The sequence below is a fragment of the Alligator mississippiensis genome, chromosome 3 (genome assembly GCF_030867095.1).
Source record: "Alligator mississippiensis isolate rAllMis1 chromosome 3, rAllMis1, whole genome shotgun sequence".
NCBI classification, from domain to species: domain Eukaryota; kingdom Metazoa; phylum Chordata; order Crocodylia; family Alligatoridae; genus Alligator; species Alligator mississippiensis.
In genome coordinates this window covers 95,474,735-95,495,460 of record NC_081826.1, presented here as the reverse complement: position 1 = coordinate 95,495,460, position 20,726 = coordinate 95,474,735, and the positions used below count along the sequence as shown (strand labels likewise).

Genomic DNA, 20,726 nt, shown 5'->3' with positions numbered 1-20,726 from the left:
GATGGAGTACCCTTTATGAAATCCAAGAATCTGTTGTCCCTTGAAAGATATGCAACACACCCAAAAATGGAACAGAAGGCTGACTGCTCTCTGCCCACACAATCCAAGCAAATTTTTAATACCATGTGCTAAATACATTTGTCTATCAATTTTTATACCTGCTGGATAATCCAAATTATTCTTATGTCTGAACACGTTGGATAATTATTTCTATTGCTGAAGCAGCCAGCAAATGGTTCTTTAAATAAATAAAAAGGAAACCTCTTCCCCCCAAAAACTTTAATTACAACAGTCTAAGCCAAGGATTTAAGCAGGTAAATTTTAAATTAGCCATTTGTTACATGTTGCAAGCTACCGTGAACTTAAGAATTCCTTCTAGGAGTACAACAACACACAAACAGGCTACCCAGCAGAAAAATCTGTTAACAATTTTATTTCTCTTTTAATGTTAAATATCATGGGACAGGATTGTAAGGATGAAAAACTGTCAACAACTGCCTCACAAGGGATAAGAAAAAAAATTCTGCCATGATATTAGCAAAGAAAGATAAAGGAGAAAATTTACACAGTAAGAGGCACCATTCCCCCAGAATACCTCTTGTCATATTCCTGAATGAGTGGGATTAAGCAATCTAATAAATCATTTTTCAAGAGGTAACAACAACAGATAAAATTTTAAAGGATTATTAAAATAACATTTACAAGACTTTGAACAATTTCTGAACTCTTATTAAAACCACAAAAAGAAAGAACAATTCTTTATTTATGAATTTTCATAAAGGACTGAATGTGCAACTGACACCTGCTATTGATGATTTAAATGTACAATTTTGTCCAGTAGCCGAACAGTTTGTCTTTTATTTTAATTGTGTTTTCTAACCGTGCGAGATCATTAAAGGCAAAGCCTGTATGACGCTGTACACAAAAATGGTCACTTGGGCCATACTACCAATGAAGCGGTAGGTAAACAAATCTTTTCCTGGCCAAGAAACAAAAAGGAAGCCGCACTCTGCATGCTTCTCTCTCTCTCTCTCTCTCTCTCTCTCTCTCTCTCTCTCACTCTCTACAAGATGAATTTCCCTAGGAAGAATCCAATGAAAATGGCTGCAATTACAACAAGAAGAGAGGGAAGAGGATTTGAGCCATTCTCTCTGAGAGCCAAGGCTGTGGGTGATCCAGATTTATCTGAGCGTGCTACCTTTCTGAGCCTCAAGTCTTCCTCCTGAAAAGAAAAAAAAAATGGAAGAATTTGTGAATAAGATACCTATGAGAAAAAAATTTAACCAGGAACCTGAATCTAAAAACATTTATGATCATAAAAAAATAATAATTGCCATTACTTATTATTTAAACTATGCTATACAAGAAAAGCCATGACAAAGTAAATTTGAATCAATCATAATTGTTCTTAATTGAATAACTAATACACAATTTTTTACCCTGCCCCTGTGCATACATCTTAATTAAAGGGAACAAAACATTTAACTGAAAACTTCATAAGATCCATCTTTTAGTCGCACATTAAAAATTGAATAGTAAATAAAAAGGATACCTGAAATCTATATTTTATGCTTTATTTTGCTGTATTCTCCAATATTGCTACATTACAGTTTTAGCTATTAGCGTTATTTCAGGTTCCTTTTTAAAAATAATTATTGCCAATATAGAAGCCTTTAGGCTACGATAATCACATGCAACTGTATGCTGTAAAGCAGGGGTTCCCAACCCCTGGTTCCACAGGAGGGTCAGCTGCTGGAATGGAAGTGACCGCGGACCAGCACACTGCAGACTGGAAGTGACAAGCATACTGTGGACCGGCAGCCAACCCTTTTTTTACGCTGAGTATACCGAGTATAAGACAGGGTTGGCTGCCTGCCCACAGTGTGCCACTGGTCTCCAGTGTGTCAGTCTGCAGCATAAAAAAAGGTTGGGAACCCCCAAGGTAAAGTATTTAAAAAATAGCAGTATACAAAACCAAAAGAAAGTACGAACAAGTTGGCCACAACTAATATGCCAAAATTTCATCATTTTAGATTAAATTTAGTGCTGTTAGTTTAGATCTCACCTATACGTTCCTGCATACCTATACATACACTCAAAGGATATCACCGTGTTTCATAAAAACTGACCAGAACTGCCAAGACTGAAAGGACAGCCAGCATTCTGTTTCAAAAGGACACAATTTGTTCTATTCTATCGTAAGAAACAGTTAACTTGCAGAACTTTAGTATCTTAGCAGTATAAAAAAATGTACTGATGAAGTCTCAATAATTGGGGAGTATTTCAAATATACTTCTCATTATCCTGTGCTGCATATGTTCTTGCATATGGAATAATAATTCTTAGATCACCTGTACTTTAAAAACATTTTAATAAATTCACTTCTTGCATTTTACACAGAAGCAGGATTTTAAAATGAGAAGAGTGACAATCTGGCTAAGACAGTACTGAAGAAAGAACCTTTGATAAATCTTTGTTCTTAGAAAAATAAATGTTACATCACAAATGAGCCCTGACAAACTGATAACAGTACCTTAATCTCTCTAAATAAGCCTGTCTCATTCTCCAAATGAGTTCCTTTAAGCATAATTTCATTTGCATGACTGAACATAAATCTATGGCTTTTAAATCAGATGCTTAGGAGCAACTCATTTTAATATAAAACACATTAGAGAACTTACTTTCAGGTGCCGATTTTCATCTGACAGTTTCATCACTTCACCCTGAAGTCTTTTGCACTCTTCCACTAGTTTCCTCGTTTCGGTATCATTAAGTGAAACACTATGTGGTTTTGGCATCGGTCCATCCTGTTTAGATGTATTCAGCACTGGGGCAGACTTGCTTGATTCTATATCATTCTACAAATATTAAGAACAACTTAAGAATTTTACTTTTCAAGATGTAAATATTATTTAGTTCTCAAAAACTGAAAAAAGCAAACTATTACTACAGCATAGTTCAATAAAGTTAATATTTATTACTTATCTAAACAATGGAAAGATTTTTGCCATTGATTTTTCAACCTTCATTTGTAAGAACCTTAGAAGTCATCAGGACATTGCACTGTTTGTAGTTAGTGCTTCTGCCTTTGAGGAAAAAAAAGTTCTCTCAAACTAACTTGACCCAATAGGCATCCAAAGATAACTTAAGACGTGAACCTCCATTTGTACTTGAAAAGAAAAAGGTAAAAGAAAAATAATTAAGGTGACAAGAAGCAAGAGGACACAGTAAAATAAAGTAGCAGGTGAAGAAAAACAGAGGTTCTATTAGGGACTAATGCGATTAAGTATAGGGAAAAAAACTGGGCAGGCATCTAGAATGCCTAGCAGTAAAGGTTCTCAAGGGATTTTACAAATGTCGATTGCACTTCATGGCTCTTCTCATTTTGAATTTAGGTAAACACGTGCAAAGGTTAAATGACCACCCAAAGTAAGCAAAGCTGTGACAAAGCTGCTAATAAACTCCAGGAGTCTAGATTCCCTGCTCTAAACATTGTATGTTGTCTTGTGGGCTTCGTACCATTCCATATAGCAGTGACCTCAATTAACTACAGAGTTAAATGGATTTATAAAATGCAGTATCCATGTTTTAATATTGTTATAAATAATTTTATCAGCTGTATTATTACATCTTCTTACATTTTAGATATTGTACAGCATGGTCACAAAGAACCTAAGGGCCATATCCTGCTGTACTGCATATTACAGGGAGTCCTGGTAGGATTCAAAAGAATACCTCAGGCATGACTAAGAAGAGCAGGATTTAGCACTTCTTATCGGTTTCTTATCTAAACAGAAACTCCACTAGATCCCTAAAGCTTTTAACTCCCTGGAACAAACCTGCTTCTGCTGTCTGACCTCACTGATTGGCTCCTTCATGTCAATCTTCTGGCTATAGCTGGTAGGCGTCTGAAGAAACTTGTTGTTGGCTGGAGTGAAATACTTGTATCCTGGTGTAGGTAAATCCTGAGGTGGCAGGTAAGCCATACCCTCAGTGTTGATCAGATTTCTCATTTCAAGAGTTAAGGGAGTGACTAAACCAACTGCTAAAGGATTAGGTTCTGCAACCCCACGCTGCTACTCAGAAAAACATAAATATTATGTACAGGCAGTAATAATATGAAGGTACCATGTTACAGAACATGCAAAAAAAGAGTTAGCTACAGGTGTTAGTTTTGTACAATAAGCATTTGGTGTTCTGGCTAAACTCTAAGGTTTAGTGTAAAATTAAACATAGCTACTTAGAATCTACAAGTAAAGAATGTAATGGCTTAATAGTAAGAGAGAAGTAAAAATTAATCCAACTAAATGAGTATCTATTAAAATTATGTTTAACCTTTACTTTTCTAGTGTAGATGGGTTGCCAAAGATTGATACAAATTCCCATTTTATTGATATCTTCTTCCCAAAATATTTTCATATGACACCCAAAGCATTACATTACAAGACTGTGTACAGCGTTGTAGCTGTCTGTAGGAAGTATCTCTTGGGATTCAGAATGAAAGAATAGAAGAAATCATACCCAAAAGAGATTTTGCAATACAGGCAAAACCTGGTTGTTCTTACCAGGTACTGCTGCAAACACCTCTAATACTTCTACTAGAAACATGTTTCCCACTGTGTATTTAGATAACACTCCCTTATAACATTAACAGCCACCTTGAATCCAACATAGCACCAGGGTACTAATATGTTGCTACCACAAAGCACCAACTGCACTATGAGAGCGCAATTGAAATACTTATAATTCTCAACTGTACTCTTCACAGTCCTGCTCCCTTCTACCTTGTCAAGAACTAACAATTACTGTTTTAAATGACGTACACAGTTCAGAAAGGACAGTGCTCTTCTATACTGATGTCTTGAAATTATCATCTGCCACAGAGTTCTTGCCTCTGCATCTTAAATTTCCCTGCTTTACCACTAACATAAAAGATGGATGTCAAGAGTATCCGTGCTAACCAAGTGAAGAATCATAGAAACTAGGCCTGGAAGAGACCTCTGAAAGTCACATAATCCAATGCCAAGCCTCAAATCATTCAATAAATCCTTCTCTAACTTATAACCAGGGTTCCTGGTTTCCCCCGATAAAAATAAATAAATAAAATAAAATAAAAAAAATCACAAATTCTCTGATAAAAATACCCAAAATCCATGATTAAAATTAAAACCCAACCCCCTCACTGGTGCCTCTCATTCCTCACAACCCCCCCAAGCCCTGCTCATGCTCCTCACTCCCCCAGCATCCTCCCTGGTACCCCCCACTCCCCCCACAGCCCACCCACACTGCTCATGCCCCTCACTCCCCCCACAACAGCCCCCCAACCCAACTGGTGCCCCTCACTCCCCACAGCCCCCCAGGCTTGCTTGTGCCCCTTGCCACCCACCCACAGCCCCCCAGCCCTGCCAGAGGGGGCCCCCAGCTGCCAAGGCTATAGGGCCAGGGACCCAAGTCCGCAGCTCCCTGCCCCCAGCAGAAGGCAGCAGCTGCTGCAGCAGGAGCAAAGCCGGCTCCCCCACTGCTGCTGCCGGCTTAGGCAGGGGCGAGGCTGGCTCCCAAAGGCAGTACACACTCCCGGGGGGCAGGGGGGACCCGCGCCCTCCAGATCTGTGCAGAGGGCAAGGGCAGGATGAGTGTGTACAGCAGACTTGTGATCCCCAACCTGCTGCCTTCCCCGGGGCCTCTGCAGTACAGCGTGTGATGACCCAGCACAGCAGGGCACAGAGGGGACATGCAGGAAATCTGCTTGCCTCTGGAGCTCCGCAATGCCCTGGCAACACTTCCCCTGCAGGCAGGGGCAACAGTGAGGGGCACAACCCTGAGCTGCTACCCACACTGCCCCCATGCACACAGGGGAGGTGCGGCCAGGGCAGCATGGAGCTTGCAGCAGCAAGCAGCTTTCCTGCGTGGTCCCACTATGCCCTGCCAAGCCAGGTTGCACATTGCACTACGGAGGACCTGGGGGAGGGCACGAGGGTGGGGAGCGTAAGTCTGCAGCACACACCTGTCCTGCCCCATGCACAGATCTGGGGTTTGCGGGTCCTCTCTGCCCTCCCGGTAGTGCGTGGAGCCAGCCCCGCCCCCCAAGAAAAGCCCAGCCTACAGTGCGTGGACCAGGAGCCGAGTGCTATCAGCCAAGCGGACTCAGTGCCTCCTTGTGTGGCTTCCCACACTCCTGAAGGAAGCCACACAGAGGTGCAAAGCCAGCCCACAGCACATGGACCGGGAGCAGTGCGCTATCGGCACTCCACGATTCCATGTGCGGCTTACCTGCAGGGCCAACAACACGGTGCTCTGGATCCGTGTGCCACCGGCCGTGCGGGAGCTCCATGTGCGGCTTCCCCCAACATCTCCCCACATCCTCCGCCACATACCAACACTCTGCCCCACACCTGCCCCGCCAACTTCCTCCAGTCACCTACACCTGCCACCCGGGGCCCCCCCAGCGCCCCCTAGCCTTTACCTACAACCCAGCAGCCCCCTGCAAGCCCCACTTACCTCACAGGCTCCAGGAACCAACAGTGAGCCTGAGTCAAGCCCTGGGTGAATGCGAGCCTCAGGCCCTGCCCTTTCCCCCTCCCCCTCTCCCTCTGGGCAGGGCTGAGGGTTTCCTGCCCTTTCTGCAATCAGCTCTTGCAGGTTGGAGCTCTGCCACCTGCACAGCTCTTTGCAAAAGGGGGAAATCCACAGGTATCTTCACTAAAAGGGAAAATCTGTTTTTTCTCTGATAAAGTCGGGAAATCCATGGTTTTCTCTGTTTTTCCATGAGAAATGGAAAACCCGGATCCCTGCTTTAACTAAAACAATATCAGCCATGTTACACAACTACAAGGGCACAGCATTCTAACCTGCCACATGTAAAGCAGGGGAACAACAGTGGGCAGTGTCATGCTCCTGCAAGTGTTGTAAGAGATCTAAGAATCTCTTAACTGAAGAAAGCTTAATTTAAAATTACAGGTTAGAAATGAGTAATTTTTTATGTTAATTAATAAAAATATATCATAGACTTAATAGTTGCATGCTAAATATAACCTTACTTTTTCCAAAGACATTGAGTGTATTTTTCAATAAATATTACATACATATAAATAGTTATTTAATATTACTGCATATTAGTAAATATATATTTGCTTATATTTTGAAAACAGAAATATTCAACGTAAAATTGAAACTGCATTACAGGTCTTAAAAAAGAATTCAGTAATAGCATCACCCTTATTTCTTACTTTCTTCTTACTTACCAGTTTATCATTTTCATTGGGCATTTCAAAGACGCATCTTAATTTCGAGTCCATTAGTTCATCAGGTTTTGCCTCTTTCCACTAAGACAAAAATATTTTATGGTTACTTAACATGCAACATTCATCCAAACCAAGCACTTAAAACAGTTCTAAAATGATTTATCTCCGAAAAACACATTTTTGAATACTGGCTTTATTCCAGCTACAGTCTCCAGATTTTAGTTTTCAAACAATTATTTGGTATTCATTACTTATTACTATTTGAATAACAGAAGTTCAAGGTATGTAAAAGCTATGGACTGGAAATAAAAGAGAATAAGTGGAACATACTGCAATGGAACTGCTCAATTTTAAAGCAAAAAGAACTAAAAGATGACTTTCTAAAATGGGAAGGGAACCAAAAAACTTTTACCGTACTTAGAGGTGCACTGATACACGTCAGTAACATATCGAATTGGCACCAATAACAGGAAAATTAACATTATCAGCAATCAGCTTTTTTTGGCTGATAACGTCACCAATACACGTTGCATGTATGCATACAGCTACAGAATGCAACTCAGCCAGGAATGCAGCCCAGCAGCTTGGAGAGCAGCGTCCACCAGGTAAGTCTGGGGGAGGGAGGAGGGGGACACATATCAAGGCCCTTAGATGAGGGAGGGAGTGGGGCAGGGACAGACACTGCCCTCCCAGGGCAGTGAATGAGGTAGAGCATGAGATGGAAATGCAGGCAGCTCGTCTAGGGGGCGCAAGAGCCTTCCTGTTGCTGCACACATCCCCAAGGGAGGCATGGGGATATGTGCGCCCCCCCCACCCCCCCCCCGATTTGCACATGGGGTGAGGGTAGGCTGCCTGCTGCAGGCTCGGGGCCAGGGGCTGCGCCAGCCTCTTCCCAGTGGGGGGGCTGGGCCAGGACTGTGCTCGGGGCAGGGCAAGCTCATGCCTCCCCAGGGATGCACACAGCAGCAGGGAGCCACCCTGCTCCCCCATGTTCCCCCAGAACAAGCAATCTGCAGCCCTGTCCTGCTCCCAGTCCCAGGGTCCCCATCACCAGCCCAGAGGGCAGCACCTGCCCCTGCCCTACTCCCTCCCTCACCATGGGGCCTTGATCTGCCCTGCCCCTCCATGCCCCTTTGCCCCCAACAGACTTGCTGGCAGGAAGCTGCCAGGCTGCATTCCTGTAAATCGGCTATCAGTATCAGCCAAGAAAACCTTTACCGGTGCATCCCTAACTGTATAATAATGTGGCAAAATTAACAAACATCTTATCCTTTAAAATAAACCTTTTCAAAATGTTTCAATAGGTGTCCACAATCTAAATTTCTGGACTACTATCAGTTTGTACAATTTAACACAGAGTCATTTGGGCCTACAAAATAGTAAACAGCTTATAAACATTATGAATTGCTCAAAGCCAGCAAATATATTTAATGGTAAGAGATGCTAGAATATTCCTGCCTACCCAACTGAGTTTTTAAAACTATGAGGTATGTCTTTGCATGCTTGACACAAAACACCTACTTCCAGGACAGATAAAACCATGCCTCACTGTACAGCAATCAGAAAATTAAATTTGGATAAGACCTTTCAGAACAACAAACATTACACTGAGCTAAGATACAGAAAATTTACAACAGAAAACCTTTTAATACCCCAAGCCTAGCCAAATGTGATGAGAATAGACACTACAGGACCTGATAACCGTCCTGGTCTGAAAAATGGTGCCAGGAGAAGATGCATGTCACAGCTACATATGAACTGCTATTTTGGAAAATAACTTCAGAAACACTAGACTACATGTATCCCATAAATTAGTTTTATAACCAATCCCTGAATCAGTATATTGTTATACATTTCTTCACCTTCTATTCCATAGATTTAAAAAAACAACAACATGCAAGTAATGACACACTTACTTTAATAGGAGTAGATGCATGATATGACTAGATACTGTAATGGTAATTTTGGTATGACTAGATATTTATGAAATCCTTAATAGCTACTAATACCAACTTTCGTTTTAACTTTTTTTGTAGATACCTAAAAATCACTCCTTATACTAGATGGTCTCTCTTCAGTTGAGCAAGCTGTTTGTTGTGGTGTACAATTTTAGTCAGATTGTTGCATCTTTTTCCCCTTTTATGTTACATTTCTTTCCCTTACAGAAGGAAAGAATCATGGTAGTCTTTTGACCATTTCTTCCAATCACTCTTCCTGGGCTGGCCACTTTCCAACATTTTTTCCACTATTATTCTTATATGCACAACCTCTACCTTTTGCCCTCACACAATCCATCCTATTAAGCTACTAAATCTTTTCTTGCTCAGTCTTCTTTCATACCAATCCTATCTGGCAACAAACCACATAACAAACCAACTCAACCTACAAATTTACTCCCTCTCCCAGAAAGAAATGTTTCTGCATAGTCTGCCTTCTTGAAGAAAAATACATACCTCCCATTCTCCCCTCAAGCTGTTCTGATTTTTCTGAAAACACATTGTGCGTGTTAGTTAACTCTTTGTGAATCAAATAACGCCTCTGTCATTAAAACTTGCCATGGGCTTGATGTTTCCATTTTCTCAGAGTTCCTTCAACCTTGACCTGTTTACAGTCTCCCTATTAAACACTTGTAAGGTTCAGTAAACCCAAGTTATAATAGTCAACTTATCCCTCCATTGGTATGCACTTATTTCCTTATTCACTTAGCTTTCCCCTTCAAACAGAGCTTAAGTAGGTCAAAAGTACCAATGACATATTTGTGCATTTATGATTCAAAATCTTGGATCATTCACATAAGCCAGATTTGTTCAAGGGGAAAAAAACCTAGCCTTTTCCAAGAATAAGAGTTAATCACGAAAGTTTGATTTCAACATATTACACAACAAAACATCTTGAAGAAGATAATATTCATTTTACTTACCACTGCCTCCATATCTGAAATGTTTGGTGGTGCAAAGATTGTCTGTACCATAAACTTGTGTTTACTCTTCTCATTGGGGTCATAATCAAAAGGCTGTAGCATTACTGTTCAAGAAATTAAGGATTAAGATTAATGCCTAGTTCTTTAAATAATGCAAGCATTCTAATCATTTTAGACAACTCAATTCTCATTTGAGTAGCCACTAACAAATCTATAACACAAATGGAGTGTTGGAAGTGGGTTGGGAGGAATATGATGTGATAACAGCCATGAACTAGAAACAAATCTTAAAATTATTTAGGGCCTATTTAATTAACAAACTCTCATTTGTATTAATGTGGTTTGGACTGAGGCTATACTGCGGTAATTTTTTTTAATCCATTCCAAAAAATAATGAAGAAAACAAGCGTAGTTTACCACAATCCACTGTTTTCTTTCTGCAATGTAATCACCAGAACTATGATATATGACACAGGTTTGTAGAGTCAAATGTATACTATGCCTCAAGTAAATGTAAAGACACAGGACTGAAGAGAAGATGGTAGTGACAACCAGGATCTATGACAAAGATTTTTCAGGTGGTGATAGCTGGGCCAGTTCCCATCTGTCATTGTGAGAATGACACTACAATGGTGGGAAAGCACATACTTCAATTAGGCCCGCTCCTACAACGCTCTACTCCTATGCTCTACTCCCAGACTCCAGGTCTGGACACCACTTCCTCCATGGTTCTGGCAGTACAATCTTCAGGCTCCCCCATCCCTGGGGTGCGGCTAAGAGAGCCTCAGGGGCTCCCTGTAGCACAGCACAGCAAGGTGCCTCCTGTACAGCACAGTAGGAAGGACCTACAAAGTGCTATGTGCAGGGCACAGGAGTGCTGGGATAGTACAATGGGAACAGGGAAGGACGTATGAGGCCCATGGCCTTTCAGGAATTGGACAGTCCTGCTCTACCATGCTACTTATGCAGACTCAACATGCTCTGACTATATAAACAGAGCAAAACCAAATTCAGTAGAAAAGGGGGTAAAGCATAAGATGCCTTTAAAAAAAAGTTTAATATGATACTAAAAAGACCTAACATGCCTCATTCATAAATCACAATTATTGCAAGTCACCACTAGAGGGAAAATCTGAAGTTGTCTGAGTGTTCTTTGCCTTTAATATGTTTGGGTTAAGTGTAACTTTAATTTCCTGGGTTTATAAAGCTCTGTGAGATACCTAATGGGATCATACCTACAATACAATTTGTTCAGGCACTAATATTTGAAAATTAACTCAGGTTTTAACTTTTTTTTTTCTGTCTAGAAATATTCAAAGCTCCAGGTACTGCAAGCAGAGTTTCTACAGCTAATATCTTCGATTTGATGCAGTGAGACATTGAAAAGTTTACAGTAGCTTTACTTAAAGGTTATGAATTAATCAAGTATGTATATACAATCAGTACAGTAGCTCCTGCATTTTACTTTAAATTTACTCATGTAAAGACTTTCCATTTTCAACATAATTTTTCCTTATCAATATTCCATATGAAACAAGTTGCTGGGGAAAGCTGGAGCTTTGAGCACCAAAGTTTAGGCATTAATTACTAGGTGTCATTTTAGGTTGCAGTTTAGCTGGATATTTTTGCTAGACTCCTCAGTACTGATATAGTGTCAAAATTATATTTGCATCTTTAGGTTTCAGAGTTAAATGAAGTTACCTTCTGAAAGAAGAAAATGGCAATTAATCTCTCAAAGTTATTACTTTAAACTATTTACAACATCAGTTAATCACACAGCATCAATTACACATTAAATGTTTTCAAAGATCTTCAAAATTATGAAGAGAAAGGTTAGGTACTGAAGCAAAGTTCTGCAACAAAATACAAATTCTATTACAAATACCTCACTCCCCTCTCCCGCCACATATCTGCAGAAAGGGTTTCCAGTACCTCAATTCAAGTAGGTTATCAATCATCACCAAAAATGGCACAAATTAAACTTATTTGGTAAAGGTACCCTTTTTAAAGTAGAGATTTGAGTGGCCAATTCTCAGTTATTGAAGGGAGAACATTTCCAGTTCATGTCTTTTTATAACTTGTTTCCTTTCATTTATATTAAAAAAAAAACACTTCAGATTACTGTAATTTTGCCAGTACAGATCTTTTATAACTAAACATCATCATCATGTCTCCTATATAAATGAAAACCTGGAATACAAATCTAAAACTCCAAAGCAAAAGTGAAAGTAATTCTAGGAAAAAAATTATATGGCAACTGCACAACATCTTATACAATACTACCAACTGTGCAAGTATTTGTTCCCCCCAACCTTTCTAATTTTATAGTGGTAAAAAAGCTACCGGAGCCATCTTGTGGTTTAGCTAGGAAAATGCATCTGTAATACTGTAGGCTAGATCCCTACTTGGTTTCATGTAAAATATACAATACATGTGATCAACTTTGTCCTAGAAAAGAACCAATTTTCCACATCTGCCAAAGTGCACAGTTAAAAGTTGTCTATTTACATTTAGGAAGAGCCAAATTCTTTAGGTTAGGACTGCCTTAAATAATTTATAAATACACGCACCCAAGTAAAATACAGAAAACTAACCTAATCCCTCCATGTGCATTATTTCCTGGAAAACAGCGCCTCCTGTGTTACAATCCCAATCATGCAGCCATTTCTCTGACTAGCTAGATCACCTAGTATCTAATCAAAGGGGAAAATTATCTGCTTTTCAACAAAAGAAAACTTTAGCACATATGGAAGTTCTAACTTCTGTTTCTGATTTCTTGATGACTAAAAAAGGGGGAGTGTGCTTCTACCTTAGAAGTGTTAAGTACATCTTCACCTTGTTCTGGAAGACTATGGCATAATAAAAAACTAACAGAATCTGAAAAGCAAAGAAAACTGAACTGGAGCAGGAAAGGAACATTTATTCAACTTGTTTAAAAATATTTATTTTTAAATAGGCTAATGAAAACAAACATCCTGAAAAACACAAGGCTCTCTTCAACCTTTAATGACCAAACCTGTCCATCCAACAGTGGGGGTGGAACAGCTGGAGGGGAAGATAACTACTCCTCAAAGAAGTCCTCCAAACAAACAAACAAAAAACATTAAAAATGTAATGTTAAAAGTAAAGAAAATATTTAATCCCTCCCACCCCCATCATACACTTCTAGGAGAAAAGTTGTAAAATAGATTAATTCTCCATCTCTGCCTTTACGAGCAACATCTTTCTTCATTCTTCCCCTCTCTGAAATCTGTACTTATGCAGGTGTCTCAGAGGCACGCTAAATTCAAACACTGGTAGACTGTTACACTACTCGTATTAATGATAGGTAGGGATCTCTGCCCCCCATGACAACTTCTTTAATGCTTTCATTTCACTGCTTGCCCTCTCCCACCCCTGATTAGCGGAGAGGCCCTGCAGGCTGGGTCATATGCCACTGATTGCCAGGAAAGCAAAAAACCTCAGCATATTTAAAACAGCAGCAAATGGCCAAGCTGATAGGGACCCTGCACCAACTGAGGCAGGGGAGAACAAGCGGCAAAATGAAAACATTAAAGAAGCTACTGAACAGGGTGCTTCCAGCATGATTTACAGAGACCCCTAATGAAAGCCATTCAAACTGCTGCGTATTAAAAAAAATTTTGGAAAGTGATAGCTTGATATTTGCACATTGCTTTTTATTATAGCATAAATAATACAAAGACTTCTTGACTGCTCTGGTCCATGTATTCCATAAAATGAAGCAGAAAAAATGATGCTGCAATATTTGATACATGTTATTTTACAAAAATGCAGTATGAAGATGGGAGAAGATGGTTTTAGATATTTCTGCTCCCCTGACTCTTTGGTCCCACTGAGAACTAAAACAATTTCTGGAGTAATTTTAAGTGAATTAAGTGCTGCTTTAAGATACAGTGGTCCTGGGACTGCTCTGCAAGTGGAGCACAGGGTGGGACATGCAGCACTCTGATTCACCTTGGATGGGGGAACAGAACGTATGCATTTCTACTATCAGTGTATTTCCCCCTATGCTGGCAGAAACCTTAACTGCCTATTTAGAAGTTATAAAAGGTTCTTTTGTCACTCAGTGACAAAAATCTGATCCAACTGCCTTTAAATTCAGAGTCAACGGGCTCTTTGGATCGTGTTAAATTTATTACACCTTGGAAAATACTTTAATGGAATCTGGTTATCAAATCGTTTTTGCAAGAAAACTATAGAAGTGGTTGAGAAACATTCTATGTTCTCTTATGTCAACATAAACACAAACTGTTGTAAGACATGACTTAGTACCCATATGCTATCATAAAAAAACAGCTCGATTCAAAAATTAATATGGCACTGGATTAAAAGACAAAAACATCTCAAAGCAGTTTTGAACAGGGGGTTATCAATAGAGGTGCAACGATAAAGATTTTCTTGGCTGATACAGATAGCCTATTATTCACCAGGAATCTTTGCCAATACCAATCCAATAACCGATTTACAGGAGCACAGCTGGGCAGCATGGAGAGCAGCTCACTGCAAGTAAGTCTGTGGAGGGGAAAGGGGTGTAAGGGAGGGGACGGGGTGTGGGGGGGGGGGGGTAGACTGAGGCCTCCATGGTGGAGGAAGGAAGTGGGGCAGGGGCACAGGCACAGGGTGCTATCCAGCCAGAGCAGTGAATGGGACCCCGGGGCCAGAAGCAGGACAAAGCTGCAGGCAGCTCATCCAGGTGATCAGCATCTGAGCACTTAAAAATGGCAGCAGGGGCACTTGAACTAAAACTTGTCAAAGGAGCTTTAGTTCAAGCACCACCACCACCATTTTTAAGCATAGGGATGCTTCTAGGAACAGAGCTGAGTGGGGCGATGGCAGAGCCAGGCTGCCCACTGTGGACTTGGGGCTCTCTGCTCTGTTGCCTTTGCCCTAGGAGCTACATGCTGGCCATGCGTCCCCAGCCCACAACTTACCATCCCCACTGCTGCCCTGCTGGCAGGGTGCACACAGCCAGTGCAGGGTCCCCAGCGCAAATGCAGCAAAGAGCCCCAAGCCCACAGCAGGCAGTCCACTTCTAGCCCCCACACAAATGGGGGGGGCACATGCCTCCCATGCCTCCCCTGGGGGGGTATGCACAGCAGTGGGGAACTGCTGCCCTCCCCACCCCTCCAATGCGCCCTGGATGAATTGCCCACAGCTTCATCCTGCTCCCTGCCTCAGACCAACATCCCATTCACTACCCTGGTTGGGCAGCACCCACAGCCCCACTCCCTCCCTCACCCTGAGGGCCTTGATCTACCCTCCCCTCTCACCTCTTCCCCTCCAGACTTACCTGCAGAGCTCTGCTGTCCACACTACCTGGCTGCATTCCTGGCCACATGCATGCTGTGACTGCGCACATGCACACGGAGTCTGGGGGCCCCGGCCAGAAGGCACGTTATATTTATCGGTGATATTATCAGCTACACCAGCCAAAAAAAAGCTGATGGCCGATAATGTTAATTTTCCTTTTATCGGTGCTGATCCAACATAGCACCGATATATTGGTGCTCCTCTCATTATCAATCAATAAATTCTTTCAATGACTTATCTGAGAACAACAAGGGAAAACTACAAGGATAAGCTGCAGCCTGGGAAAGGATCCTTCCAGCAAGTGACTGAAGGAACTCAATCTATTTATGTCCAAGAACCACATATGACATCCTGATCAAAATTTAAAACTGCTTACCAAGAAACAGACATCCAATACTAGAGGATTATAATCTAATAAAGAAACAGTGAGATACAGTAAGTAAAGCTGAAGTCCACAAAATTGAAGCTGAAAATTAAGTAAAATTTTATATCTAATCAAAGCGTCTCAGAGTGCAACAAAAAAGCCATGAACTGCTGTTCAACTTCCATGAGATACATAGAAGTGTTACATAATACATCAGGTTAAATAAGAGGAGCCAGCACATACCACCCTCCATGACCATTTGCTCACCACTTTTCTTATGCTTCCCATATCTCAGTCCTTGGGAGTTCAATTTCTTCATTAGTGACTTGGACAACAGGGTAAAAAGCAGCCTGTTTAAATTTGCTGATGATACCAAGATTTGGGGTGAGGTGGGCACGCTAGTAGGGAAGGACAGATTACAGCAGGACCTGGACAGGTTACAGGGGTGGGCTAACAAAAATAGGATGGGCTTCAATACTGACAAGTGCAGGGTGCTGCACTTGGGCAGTGGGAACCAGCAGCACACTTATAAGCTGGGAAACTCCCCTCTTGAGAGCACGGTAGCAGAAAGAGATCTTGGAGTCATTACTGACTCCAAGATGAACATGGGCCGACAATGCGAGGTCACAGTCAGTAGAGCTAACTGTACCCTGACATGCATCCACAGATGCATCTCAAGCAGGGCCAAGGAGGTGATCCTCCCCCTCTATGCAACACTGGTCAGGCCACAGCTGGAGTACTGTGTTCAGTTCTAGGCGCCGCACTTCAGGAGGGACGTGGACAACATTGAGAGGGTCCAGAGGAGGGCCACCCGCATGATCCGGGGACAGGAGGGCAGACCCTACAAAGAGAGGCTACAGGACCTTAACCTGTTCAGCTTTCGCAAGAGAAGGCTGAGGGGGGGACCTGGTGGCCATCTATAAACTCACCAGGGGGAACCAGCAGGGTTTGGGAGAGACCCTGTTCCCCCTAGCGCCCCCCGGGGTAACAAGGAATAACAGCCACAACTTGTTAGAGAGTAGGTTTAGACTAGACATCCAAAGGCACTACTTCACAGTCAGGGCGGCTAGGATCTGGAACCAACTTCCAAGAGAAGTGGTGCTGGCTCCTACCCTGGGGGTCTTTAAGAGGAGGCTTGATGTCTACATGGCTGAGGTCATTTGAGCCTGGTTCTCTCTCCTACCCAGGGCAGGGGGTCGGACTTGATTATCTACAAGATCCCTTCCGACCCTACTTCTATGAACTCTTCATCAGTTCCTATACTTCATTACAGGAGAATATGGCTCGGGCTATTCTATTGCCACCTATACTGCTAAGTTGTGGGGACCCCAGGAAGAGTCAGTTATAAGCGTAACTGGATCTGTAGTATCAAAGGTGGACCTCCTCTCCACCACCACCATTGTATCACAAATCCCACTTTTTGGGGGCTGCCAGAAAGGAGTAAGGAGAGAAACAGAGGTGGTCAGAGAGTCAGCTACGTTCCCTCTCATACCCACCCCATCATGGATCGTTCAGGATTGAATGTAGGATTTCCTTAAAACCACGTGCTTAGATTGGAAAGGTAATGAGCCATGGGAACATTTGCTGAATCGGAAGAGAAACCAGACCAGTCCTCTCAGCCCAGGGGTGGGCAAAATGCAGCCCGGGGGCCAAAAATGGCCCGCCAGGCCATTCTATCCGGCCCGTGAGGCCCCTAAAAAAATTTAGAAAATTAATATTTACTTGCCCCTGGCTGCCTATCATGCGGCCCTTGATGGCTTGCCAAAATTCAGTAAGTGGCCCTCCACCCAAAATAACTGCCCGCCCCTGTCTCAGCCTCTCTGCTCCCTGAGGTTCCCAGACTAGAGTCCTGCTTTTTTTACTGAAGACAGCATGGATCCAGTCTCTAGTTTCATTATTCTGGAATACTGCCAAAAATCTGATGACAACACAAGGGACAGAAGGAAAGGATAATTTTTTTAAGTATGTTATGTCAGCCAAAGCTGAGTAGAATTCCACAGGACAAAAAAGCATTTGTTTGGTTCCTTCTGTGGAATTTCAAAAACACTGTGAACAATGGAGGTATAAATTCTTTCAAAATATTTGTGCACAAAATTGTTTTATAATGAAGTGTTACGTATTTTGAGGCCTGGTCTACACTGCAAAGGTTTACTGGAACAGTTATGTAAGGTAGGGGTGTGTCACAACTATGCTGGCAAAGCCTGTGCTGCAGAAAAGGCTTCTGTTAGCTTACTTTACATCACCAAGGAAGTGGTATAGCTACACCAGCAGAAAAAAACCCTTCTGCTGGCATACAGTGCCCTTCACTAAGGCATTCTGCTTCAATTTATGCAGCCGCAGAGGCACTGTAACCCAGAAGAGTTCTACGTATAGGGGTCAGTACCAGTGCCACCTGGAATAATCTGGAAAGGTAATTGTTTAACAGTTTGATTTAGTGACCAAATTAATTATATGGTTTTCTTAATTTAAATAAGGTAGTGTACTATGATCCAACCAAGTGTTCTCTAAACATCTGAACTACTTTTTCAAATACTATTGAGACCGTGTCTAATGTCAAAACATACCACCATAAATTACATAACCAAAATGAGATCTCTAACTTCAAGGTACATTATAAAAATTAATACACCAGTACTAAGCAAGAGAATCATTAATGCTGCTCTGATCCTTTCCAACCTTCTCTTCCTGTTTCTGTATGGGCAGCATACTTAAAGGTTAGGACAGGACATGATACGGTAAGTCACATTTCTTTCACTACCTTTCTTTTTTTCCCCTTTCCTATCACAACACAACCCTTCTTTGAACCTCACCTTATTTAAATCAGTCATCTATACAGAAAACCTTCTATCAATGACAGTTAATAGGCTCAAGTCAGGTCAGAAATATAGGAAGCTAGCTCTCAAATTTCAGTAAACAGGATTTTCACATATTAGCTTTTAACAAAAATTAGTAGGGAGCAGGTACATGCATGACTACAGAAAAGAATTTCAATATTCCCATTATCAACAATACTGTTAAGAAGTCATAGATTATGTTATGTAACAGCTATTGTAATTCTAGACCAACAAAAATCAGGCTATACATCAAAAACAAACAAATTTGCTTTTACCTGAAACAGTTACAGATGTTCCTGGGTCTATAATGCCACTGTTTGGCCGCACACAGTATCGACGAGGTGCTGTAGTCTTCACTTTGAAACATACTTTTCTATCTGATGGATTTCGTAGTTTAAGATTTGTAGTGACAACATCTGTGAAGGGACCTGAAAGTTTTCCAAAAAAAAACCCAAAACAAAATAAAATTAAGTGTTTCTAGGAGAAATACTTGGATATGCAGTATTGAGAACCTATTTGATGGAAAAGATAACCATTTGAGAGCATTAATTACAATGGATGTAACAATACAGATACTCTTTGTTAAATGCCTTGAGCACTTTATGCAGACAAGGTTCCTTGGGTGAATTTGATATCTTTTATTAGACCAACCCAAATGGTTGGAGAATAGTTATTAAGCAAGCTTTCGGGTTCAAAAACCCTTCGTCAGGCTAAGGAAGCTTCAGCAGTTGGTGTGTGCTCATCCAGGAAGAGCACACCAACTGCTGAAGCTTCCTTAGCCTGAGGAAGGGTTTTTGAACCCGAAAGCTTGCTTAATAACTATTCTCCAACCATTTGGGTTGGTCTAATAAAAGATATCAAATTCACCCAAGGAACCTTGTCTGCCTATGTCCTTAGACCAACACAGCTACACCCCAAACTTGAGCACTTTATTACATTAATGCAATAATTGGTGCATATCACTATAGCACAATACACAAATCAGGATCAGAGTCTTTTCATTCAATTATTTGAAAATATCACAGAAAACATTTTTTCAGGATTGTTATGATGTTTTTTTTCCCTACAGTTTTCTTGAACTATCACATGGCAATTAGGAGATGGTCAAATATTATAGCAACAGTGGCAATAAATTTACGAAATCTCAGAACAGTTTTAGGATACTTAAGCATTTATTGCTTTCTAACTGGAAGCCTCTGTTGAGTTGCTAAGGTCTGAATACACAAAAAAAAGAAATAAGCACAGGGAAAATGTCTTATAATTTTTGTTGACATGAACAGGGTTTTTGTTTTGTTTTCTTTTTTTTTTTTTAACACATACATGAAATTTATTCTCAACAGAATCTCACATGTAGATTTTCTTATATACACTTCAGCATATACTTTTAATTTTTTTCAAATCCTACTGTAAATTAGTAAGAAGATGCCAAATTTAAAAAATTAAAACAGAAGGACAATTAAAAAATCCATAAGTTGAAAGCAAACTTGCATTAAATAAAATGAAAAAGTCAAAAGACAAATCCTCTAGCTTCTGGTACTAACTGAGCAACTTAACTCCCTAAAATTAGGGAAGAAAATTCCCTAATGGCCAGGTTATTCTATAGTAGGGATTCTGACACCTCTCTGCAGAAGCAATTAATATTAGCCACCTTTGGCCAGGATACTACACAGAATGGCCCACTAATCTGTGTTGGTATCCCGATTCTCTTATTCTTATAACATTCTGAATTGTTGGTTCTGACGGAATTCTTAGCATAACCCTAGATAAAAAAATGACTGGAAATGAGTTAATAATTGGGGAAAATAAGGGGAAAATGCTGGGTTTACAGAGAGGATAGAACCTTCCATCTGGGCCAGGTCTATGCTCAAAAAAAAATATACAGTAGCATAGCAAACCTTCCTAGCACAGGTTATGCCAGCAAAAGGGCCCTATACTAAGCAAAAAACCCCTAATACTCTGTAAAAGTGAAAATACTTGTCCATCAGCATAACATTTTCTATACTAGGGAATTTTACCCACAGAAACTTAAGAGAAAC

At 41.0% G+C, this 20,726-nt stretch overlaps 1 protein-coding gene across 1 annotated transcript in view; it reads right to left on the bottom strand.

Annotated features, from left to right (window-relative positions):
- Positions 1-417: 417 nt before the first annotated feature.
- Positions 418-20,726, bottom strand: part of VAPA (VAMP associated protein A) — a 39,458-nt gene continuing 19,149 nt past the window's right edge. The window contains exons 2-6 of the mRNA XM_006262862.4: positions 18,966-19,118; positions 10,162-10,265; positions 7,242-7,322; positions 2,682-2,858; positions 418-1,222 (exon numbers count right to left, since the gene is read on the bottom strand). Coding sequence (XP_006262924.1) covers positions 1,064-1,222; positions 2,682-2,858; positions 7,242-7,322; positions 10,162-10,265; positions 18,966-19,118 — 674 coding nt within the window. The 3' untranslated portion in view covers positions 418-1,063. The remainder of the gene's footprint in view (positions 1,223-2,681; positions 2,859-7,241; positions 7,323-10,161; positions 10,266-18,965; positions 19,119-20,726) is intronic.